Source organism: Tupaia chinensis, unplaced genomic scaffold (genome assembly GCF_000334495.1).
Source record: "Tupaia chinensis unplaced genomic scaffold, TupChi_1.0 Scaffold143921_1, whole genome shotgun sequence".
In the NCBI taxonomy this organism is placed as follows: domain Eukaryota; kingdom Metazoa; phylum Chordata; class Mammalia; order Scandentia; family Tupaiidae; genus Tupaia; species Tupaia belangeri.
The window spans coordinates 1,447,187-1,455,720 of NW_006203772.1; the positions used below are offsets into that span (position 1 = coordinate 1,447,187).

General features: G+C 60.4%; 2 protein-coding genes across 2 annotated transcripts in view; one reads left to right on the forward strand and one right to left on the reverse strand.

Annotated features, from left to right (window-relative positions):
* Positions 1-6: 6 nt before the first annotated feature.
* Positions 7-3,826, forward strand: TP53I13 (tumor protein p53 inducible protein 13). The gene is made up of 7 exons (XM_006165472.2): positions 7-94; positions 283-351; positions 543-584; positions 2,369-2,497; positions 2,628-2,825; positions 2,912-3,404; positions 3,495-3,826. The coding sequence occupies exons 1-7, from the start codon at positions 23-25 to the stop codon at positions 3,605-3,607; spliced, it is 1,116 nt and encodes a 371-aa protein (XP_006165534.1). The 5' UTR covers positions 7-22; the 3' UTR covers positions 3,608-3,826.
* Positions 3,827-4,154: 328 nt separating this feature from the next.
* Positions 4,155-8,534, reverse strand: part of GIT1 (GIT ArfGAP 1) — a gene marked incomplete at its 5' end in the record, with an annotated part of 10,576 nt that continues 6,196 nt past the window's right edge. The window contains 11 exon segments of the mRNA XM_014582930.1: positions 4,155-5,480; positions 5,482-5,523; positions 5,660-5,723; positions 5,818-6,000; positions 6,137-6,210; positions 6,830-6,916; positions 7,029-7,082; positions 7,174-7,404; positions 7,501-7,653; positions 7,837-7,970; positions 8,086-8,197. Coding sequence (XP_014438416.1) covers positions 5,295-5,480; positions 5,482-5,523; positions 5,660-5,723; positions 5,818-6,000; positions 6,137-6,210; positions 6,830-6,916; positions 7,029-7,082; positions 7,174-7,404; positions 7,501-7,653; positions 7,837-7,970; positions 8,086-8,197 — 1,320 coding nt within the window.

Here is an 8,534-nt window from a genome sequence, read left to right on the forward strand (position 1 = left end):
GCCCGGCCCTGGGCGGGCAGGGATGGCGCCTCCTCCGCCTTCGCCCGAGCTGCTGTTCCTGGCAGCCCTGGCGGGGCTCCTGGGTCCCAGTGAGGTAAGGCGACCCGCTCCTGGGAGGGCTTCGGCCCGGGATCTCAAAGCGCTTTGCCGAAAGTTCGTCCTGGAAAGAGCTGGGCGCCGAGAGGGAACTAAGAGTCCCTGGCTGGCTGGCTGGGCCCGGGGAGAGAGAGGGCAGGGCCCTCGCTGAGTCCAACGCCCCAGCTCTGTGCCTTGGACCCACAGGTGGTGGCTGGGCCCACGGAGGAGGCGGTATCTCGTTGTCCCGAAGGCCTGTGGCCTCTCCCCCCACAGGTAGGAGCCCGGAGGACCCAGGGAGAAAGGGGTGTGCAGGGCTACCTAATCCCTCTCTGGCCTCATCGCACTCCACCGCCACCCTCTGGGGACCTTTGCCGGTTCCTCCTGCCTCCGTCGCCAGGTTCTCTATCCCCTCACCCCACACAAGGAGTCCCCATCTGCTCTAAGCGCTCTTCTTTCCCATATAGGTGTCACCAAGAGTGACCTACACAGGGGTGAGCTCAAGGCAGGTAAGTTCAAGCTGGACCCATCCTTGGTATGGCCACCTGGTCACAGTGAGATCCTTGCAGGCTTGCTCCGCCTTTTCTGCCCCCTTACTCAGCTTTGCAGCTTCTCTGGGGAAAAGATGAGGCTTCTCCCTCAGATCAGTCCCAGGACAGATGGGCCCCTGTCCTGAGTCCTGTGTCAGGAATGCTGTTCAGTAGCTGGCTGTGTGGGCAAGTGGCCACAAAGGGAACTCTAAGGGTAGAAGCAAAAACCCACACCCCAACTCCCCTGTGTGGCTGTGGGAAGTACCTCGACTTTCTAGGCCCCAGTTTTTCTTTTAATTTGCTATGGGGCATGTGTGCTCACAGGAGAAACAGAGAGACAGAAAGTGAGAAATCACCCCCCAAGGGGGATAGTCACACTACAACCCCCTCTCCTTCATTCTCCTCTTGGAATTTTGAGAACAGGCACACGTGCCCTGTGTTTTTCAAGCCACTGGGTTGAGGACTTGAACCTTGCAGTAAGCCGTGTGAGATCCAGCCGCCTAGCCACCATGCAATCGGCTGGCCCAGGACCCCCCTTTCCTGTAGGAGGGGATGTTAATTCCATCCCTACCTACATCGTATCAGGAATGTGCCCAGGTTAGCTTTCTGTCTTCGTCACCCGTGGTCAGCAATTCCATCCCTTTGTTTTTTCCTTTGAAATATCTTTTTCCCCTTTCGAAATGTCTATCTTCTGTAATGGCTCCAAGCCAAGAGATGTCACCTCATGCCACCTACCTGATTCCTTTCCTCAAACAGCCCTTTCATGAAGTCATTCCTTTGTCCTGAAACCCTCAATGGCTTCTTATGTCACTCCTTATCATGGCCATACTCCTACCTGGCTTTTCAGGCCTTAGTGAAATAAGCCTCATCTGCCCTCTGCAAATCTTTGATTCCTCTTCAGTCCTGTTAGTCTGCCCTCCACACAAAGGCGTGCCAGGACCGTTCCCTTTACTCCATGCATTCTCTTGCACAGCTGGCCTATTCTGACTTGAAGCAGGTAACCTCCTCCTGCCACCCCACCCCGTCCACCCTCACAGCCCAGTCCAGGAGTCAGCTCTCCCTTGAGGCCCTGCTGGATAGGTCGGCTTTGATTCATTTTCTTTCTCTGATCCCCTGTAATGCTTATAACCTATCTCTTGTCTGACACCTAGTCACTTAATTCAGTTGGTTTGCTCTTTCTTTCGCATTCGTTGTTTCCCTGAGTTTCTTACACATTCCCTGAAAGCAGGGTCTAGGAGCTCTGTTGGCATCTCCTACAGCATCTGGCATAGCGTTGAGCACAGGTCAATTCAATCGAAGAATCATGAATGATTGATGAAGTGCTTCCATCCTGACATCGTGCTCCTGCTGCCTGCGTGCCCCTGTATTAGAGGCCCCTGGGAGACTGACTACACAGATTGGAACCTGGTCTTCATCTGGGGAATGCTTACAGTACAGCCTGGGGACTTGCAGAGCCATAGCTGCAAGCAGAGAGAGAGCTAGCGGGCATGGTCCCAGTCTAACAGGGCTACCCAAGCATGCTATCTTGGAAGTTGTGAGCTTTGAGGGGTGGTGCTTGATGGAGAAGAGGGGTGAAAAGGACACTGAGAGGTAAGGGGAGTAAATGCCAGTACCCAGGGCCTTATCCTTTCTTGGGCCTTAGAGGTGGCAGGGTCATCTGGCCAGCCTAGGAGTCCTTTTAAATTGGGCCCCTGGATGGAAGAACTTGAGATTCTCTGAAAGGGACTTGGGCCTGGCTTGATGTCCCTGTGCCTTTCCCCTAGGCTGAGGATGTCACCTTCCTCTACCACCCCTGTGCCCATCCCTGGCTGAAGCTGCAGCTTGCCCTCTTGGCCCATGTCTGCATGGCTGAACCCTCACTCAGCCCTGACTCCAACCTCACTCAGGATCGGGTAAGTGGTGAAAGATGGTGTGTCTGGCACTGGCAGAAGGGTGTAGCCCTATGTGCAGGAAAAGAATCTGGGGCTTCGTCTTGTTCGCCCCCACGTGCATCTTAGCTCTGACAGTTACTTCCTTTCATAGCCCCTGGTGTTGACAGCATGGGGAATGGCGCTGGAGATGGCATGGGTAGAGCCAGCCTGGGTTGCCCACTGGCTGAAGAGACGACGACGGAAGAAGCAGCGGAAGAAAGCCTGGTTGCACACTGATAGCCTTTCCAGCCCATTTCCCTTGGTGCCAAGCTCAGGCAGAAGGAGGCTGTGCTGGAGAAGGTGTGTGCAGGTGAGGTGCTGGGCCTGGGCTCCATTGGTGGCAGGGTCCTTGGGTTATCTGAGCGGTTAGAGATGGCCACTGTCCTCTCTCCGTAGGCTCTGGCTTTGGCCTTTCCTCTGTGGAGTTGGCGACCCCCTGGTGCAAAGGTGACCTCTAAATGGTCCAGGAACCCCTCTCCCAGTGGTGCCAAGAGGCGGGGGCTACGGGCTGCCCTTGGTGTCCAACCAGCTCCCTCAGCCCCGAGGTTTCCCACTGCTTCTCCATGGAGCTTGAAGGCCAGGCAGGGAACCATGGATGAGGTGGGCAATGCCCCATCTGTGCCCACTGCCCCCCTGCCGTCTGGGGGGCTTGGAGGTAATGCCAACTCCAAGACAGAGGCTCAGGAGCCCGATGGGCAAGGTGGCCCAGGAGGCTGTGCCTGTCCGAGTCAGGCTTCTCCGGCCCCTCGGGCCGCAGCGCCTCCACGAGCCGCGCGGGGCCCCACGCCCCGCACGGAGGAGGCTGCCTGGGCGGCCCTGCACCGCAACTTCCGACGTGGGGAGAGCATCTACTGGGGGCCCACGGCAGAGAGCCAGGACACAGTGGCCGGTGAGAAGCTCCCTCCCCACCCACTGGCCCAGTCCCACCAAGGTTTCCTTGCCCCTCCCCCACTTTGACTATGCCCCGCCCTGCCCACAGCTGTGCTGAAACGGAGGCTGCTGATGCCCCCGCGCCGGGTCAAGCGCTCCCGCCGGAGACCCCTCCTCCCACCCACTCCGGACAGTGGCCCCGACGGGGATAGCTCAGAATGACCTGCCCCGCCCTGCCCTGGCAGCAGCCAGTTCTGCCTGCCGCCCGGAGGCCGCGACCTCTGCCACGTGGAGCGCGCGCAGCGGCGCCCCCTGGTGGCTAGCGGGGCCGCCCTGCCTAAGCAGCGGGATGGTTTCCGTATCAGTCGGGAGCGGATGGCGATCGGAGAGGGGCCCCTTTTGCCAAACTCGCTATATGCCTGATTAAATTATTTTGGTAGAGCTTGGAGTTGAGTTTACATGGACACACTCTCTCCTAACAGGAGAGTCCCAGTCTGCCTAGGTTGCTGGGTGGATGTAGGTTGTGACTGGACGGGGCTGGGGGTGGGTTGGGGTTTTGCCTATAATCAGACGGGCACTGGTCAGCCAAACTGGCCTTCAACGCGGATTTTAGGAGCGTGTGAACAGGTAGTGTCACCGAAATCTTATTTTCCGGCTCTTCCTTTAGGAAGATGTCCCCACCAAGGGCATCGCGGTACTGCCCTGTGGAATCCCTGCGCACTTTGAACTTGCCAGGTCCTGTCCAGTTCTCCAAGCATCACAAACAGCACATGGTCACTTATTTATTTTGATACAAATGTACATGACACACGTCTTCACAGCCCACCCACCACCACAGGTAGGGCCTGCCCCCAAGAGGTGGGGCCAGAGGGCTGGTAGGTGCCCCTGCCTCTCCAGCTGCAGGGTTGCAGCAGGCTCCCTGGGAAGTGGGACCACAGCAGGTGCAGGCTGGAGGTGGGGGGCGGGGGCTGGCCTCGCAGAGGTTAGGGGAGGGGGCTCTCGGTGCCACAGCCACAGCTGAGTCGGACCCGGGGAGCCAGCCCCAGGCTCAGGTGCTCAGTCCTCCAGCCAGCAGTCCCCTTCCACAGGGAGGGGTGGAGAGGTGGAGGGGAGTGGTCTTTAAGTTCATAGAGAAGGGGTACTGGTGGGGGTAGTGATAAGAGGCAGCCGTAGGACCAGAGCTGGTTAGCCCCTCCGACCGCCCCTGGCCCCACGCTGGTCTGGTCCCCACTGCTCTGGTCCCCTCACCCCTCAGAACTCGATGGACCAGTCCTCCGGGTCGGCACTGCCGCCCGCACACTCACGCAGGCACGCAGGGACACTCAGTTACCACAAAGTTAAAATTAAGGGGTGGGGAAAGGAGAGAAAATTTCCAGTGTTTGCTGCTGGGGACCCCAGCACACAGGTTGGGCCTGTGCCCTAGGCAGGGGCCGTTTGGCATTGAAGGAGAGCAGCAAGGAGGCTGGTGGCTACAGGCGGGACATCCACAGAGGGTATGTACAAAGGGGGATGCCCCCCCCAGCCCCCAGTAGGGCTGGACTGGCTCATGGGGGTGGGGTGCAGGAGGGAGAGCTGCCCCACGTGGAGTGTCCCCACCCAACCCTTTGCTGAGGGTGCCCAGAGGGCGAGGGGCTGGGAGTGATGCCTTTTGGGCCCCTGCACACTAGAAGGTAGGGTGCTATGTACAGGGGAGGGGTGTGGAATGTGGGGGACAGAAGCTCCTGCCGCCCCACCTCCCCATCCTTGGGGGCTCCAGGGGTGGGCACCAGGGCACCTGGCTGCCAGGGAGAGCGGCAGCACTAAGGGCACTTGTGCCAGTGGCTCTGTTGGGGTGGGATTAGTGTCTGGAGTGGCCCAGCTCCCGTGGCCAGTGAGGTTCCAGGGTGCGGGTGAGGGTCGGGGAGAGTGGTCACTGCTTCTTCTCTCGGGTGGTGATGGTGACCAGCTGCTTGGCAGCCTTGGCAATGTCATAGGCGCACTGGATCACCTGCTGGGTCAGCAGCTGGAAGTCCACAGGGGCGCCAGGCTCTGGAGGCACTGGCTTCCGGCACTCGCTCTGCAGCCGATAGGCGCTGGCATTGAGCCGCCGGAGCGAGCACCGCACCGGCAGAGCTCCGCACCGGCTCCAGGGCTGGCCTCTGCGGGGAGGGGTGGGGCCGCGGACTTTAAGCCATGAGCAGGATCATGGGCCAGCGAGCCGTCTCCGCCCAGGTGGCAGTTATAGATTCTCTGTGCCCACCCCCACCCGCTCCTGCTCCTCTCTGGGCCCTTCACCTTTGGGAAGAGAGAGGCCATCTCGGTCACAGCCAAATGGATCTTCTCTGAGCAGGGCACGAAGCTGTGGGGGGCATAGAGGGCTTAGTTAGGGAAGAACAGCCCCCTCTTGGCCTTTACGACCCCCGAGGCCAGTGGAGCCCACTACTGCCTCCTACCTGTCATGCTTGAACTCCTGGGCTGCCCGCAACAACTCCTGGATGTTCTTGGTGACCTGCTCTGTCTTCAGGATGACATCCTCTGTGCTGGGCAGCCCGGGGTCAAGCTCTCCATCCAGGCTCTCCAGCTCCGGGTGGAAGTCCTCCTCCTTGCCCAGCTCTAGGAATCTCTTTCCTTCCAGCCTGTGGCCCAGGGTTCGAAAGAGACGTTCCAGCTGTGGGGCTGCTCACCTCCGCCCTCAAAGACACCCTGGGGCCTTCTCAGCCTCTTCCCCCTAGGGTGCAAGCAGGGCTGGGCTGGGACCCAAGGGTGCCTCACCCGAGTAGTGGGTCCCCACTTTGCGTGTTCTCGTAGTCGCTGTCTGCACCACTGCCGTGGCGGGAAAGCTTGCTCTGGAGGGCAGAGGGAAGGGGCAGGCAGGTGAGTGTGCACCCCTGGGCCACTCCCCTCACACAGCTGTCCCCGGGGGGGCTGGGCATGGAACCATTACCGTATGACGGCTTCCTTCCTGAGAGCAGGACAGCAGAGGGGAAGAGGGAGTGAAGGGCACAGCAGAGGCAGACACCCCCTTCCGGATCTGAAACCCAGGAGGGGCCGGAGTCAGTCCCCACCCCACCTCTCCTCCCTGTTCCTTCTAGCTTGCCCATGCAGCACGGAAGCCGACTCCCACTGAAGTAGACCCTCCTTACCCTGTAAAGGCCAGCAGGGACGTGCACTGAGTAGATGGCATCATCCTCCAGCTCCTGGGGGGGCGGGAGCACAGGGGGATTCATGGCAGGCCTGTAGCAGCCCCATTCCTGTTACCCAACCCCTTGAGACCCATAGGCAACTCACAGTGCTGTGGAAAGGCTGCAGCCGCGTAGCCAGCTCATCCCCAGGTGGGCCCCCAAAGGGCTTCAGGGCAGAGCCTGGTTCATACATGGAGAAGGCCTGGCGGTCCCTGCGTGTGCACCCCTGGGCCACTCCCCTCACCACAGTGTCCCCCGGGGGGGCTGGGCATGGAACCATTACCGTATGACGGCTTCCTTCCTGAGAGCAGGACAGCAGAGGGGAAGAGGGAGTGAAGGGCACAGCAGAGGCAGACACCCCCTTCCGGATCTGAAACCCAGGAGGGGCCGGAGTCAGTCCCCACCCCACCTCTCCTCCCTGTTCCTTCTAGCTTGCCCATGCAGCACGGAAGCCGACTCCCACTGAAGTAGACCCTCCTTACCCTGTAAAGGCCAGCAGGGACGTGCACTGAGTAGATGGCATCATCCTCCAGCTCCTGGGGGGGCGGGAGCACAGGGGGATTCATGGCAGGCCTGTAGCAGCCCCATTCCTGTTACCCAACCCCTTGAGACCCATAGGCAACTCACAGTGCTGTGGAAAGGCTGCAGCCGCGTAGCCAGCTCATCCCCAGGTGGGCCCCCAAAGGGCTTCAGGGCAGAGCCTGGTTCATACATGGAGAAGGCCTGGCGGTCCCTGCGGTGGGTGCTCCCGCCAGGCCCCATGGCTGTGTGTTCTGCCCGCTCGCTGGGCAGTGGGGGTGTGGGTGCTGGCCCTGGCGGCTGCCGGAGCTGTAGGTTTTCTGCCTGCAGCTTGTGGATCTGTGGGTGTGCACAGCAGTGTCAAATGTGGGGTCCATGTGAGCACCGCATCTCCAGAGAGGTGTCCCCCATTCCCACTGAGGCTGCAGCCCTCACCTCCCTCTGCAGCCTCCGGAGCTCATCACTCAAGCTACTGTTGACCTTCATGAGCTGCTGCACTCTGGCCTCAGAGGTAGCCAGGGCCTTCTTCAGCTCCAGGTACTCCTGCAGCGTCACTGCTCCATCGGAAAGATCCGAGGAGTCCATGCTCTGCAGAGGGACACACGGGTTGGTCAGCTGCCAGGGGCAGGAAGCAGATGCCCTCAGGGCCTACTCTCAGGCAGTGACCAGCCCATTTGTTCCCAAGGCCCTGAGCAACAAGACAGAACTGGGCCTTAAAGGAGGGGGCACAGAGGAATGAGTGGGAGGGCCAGGAAGGGGCAGTGCTGAGACCCGGGCGCGGTTGTTCCGAGTGGCGCCGGCGCTGCGCAGGGGCTCCTGGTCGGTGTCCTCGTCGGAGGCCACACTGTCGTAGTCGTGCTGGTCGTCGAGGTCACTCTGGCTCCGTGTGGATAGCTCGAGGTTGTCTGAGGACACAAGGCCTGTCACCTGGGGCCCACTGAGCCACACAGCCTGTCTGCCATGCCACCCTGTGCAGAGGGGGCCTCAAAAGTCTCTTGGCATGGTGCCAGCCCTTCCCACCTGTGGGGCTGCTCAGACTCTTGCCCTGCTGCCTCCGCTTGGCCTCGCTGAGAATGTCGATGATCAAGGTGGCGAACTCTCGGGCATTAAAGCGGGCCAACTTCTGTCGCCCCTGAAGGCAGAAAGGGTCAGGCAAGCCAACATGAGGGGTCGAATGGCTGACACACGGGTGGGAACAAGCTGCAAGGTGGCGCCCTGACTGATTTCAACGCCAGACACCTCAGCCCACCCTCACTGGCAGCAAGGCCACCCCGGGGTGTTCTTGAGAAGCTAAAGAACCCACCAGAGGCTGCTCACCAAGTGCTTAAAGGAAAGGCCTTGTTCCCCTTCCCAAATCTCAGGGCCAGCCAGGCTGGGGAGGCCTCAGTCAGGGGCAGAGGGCTGGCTGAGAAGGGATAGACTCACAGAGCTGGTGCCCCCAGGGAGCAAGACGACCATGCCATGCCCCC

What these genes read in the sequence shown, in the direction of transcription:
- TP53I13 (XM_006165472.2), top strand. Translation starts at nt 23, where the DNA reads ATGGCGCCTCCTCCGCCTTCGCCCGAGCTGCTGTTCCTGGCAGCCCTG. An exon ending in GCTGGAGAAGGTGTGTGCAG is followed by an intron (nt 2,826 to 2,911) that starts GTGAGGTGCTGG and finishes CTCTCTCCGTAG; the next exon opens with GCTCTGGCTTTGGCCTTTCC. An exon ending in GAGCCAGGACACAGTGGCCG is followed by an intron (nt 3,405 to 3,494) that starts GTGAGAAGCTCC and finishes CCCTGCCCACAG; the next exon opens with CTGTGCTGAAACGGAGGCTG.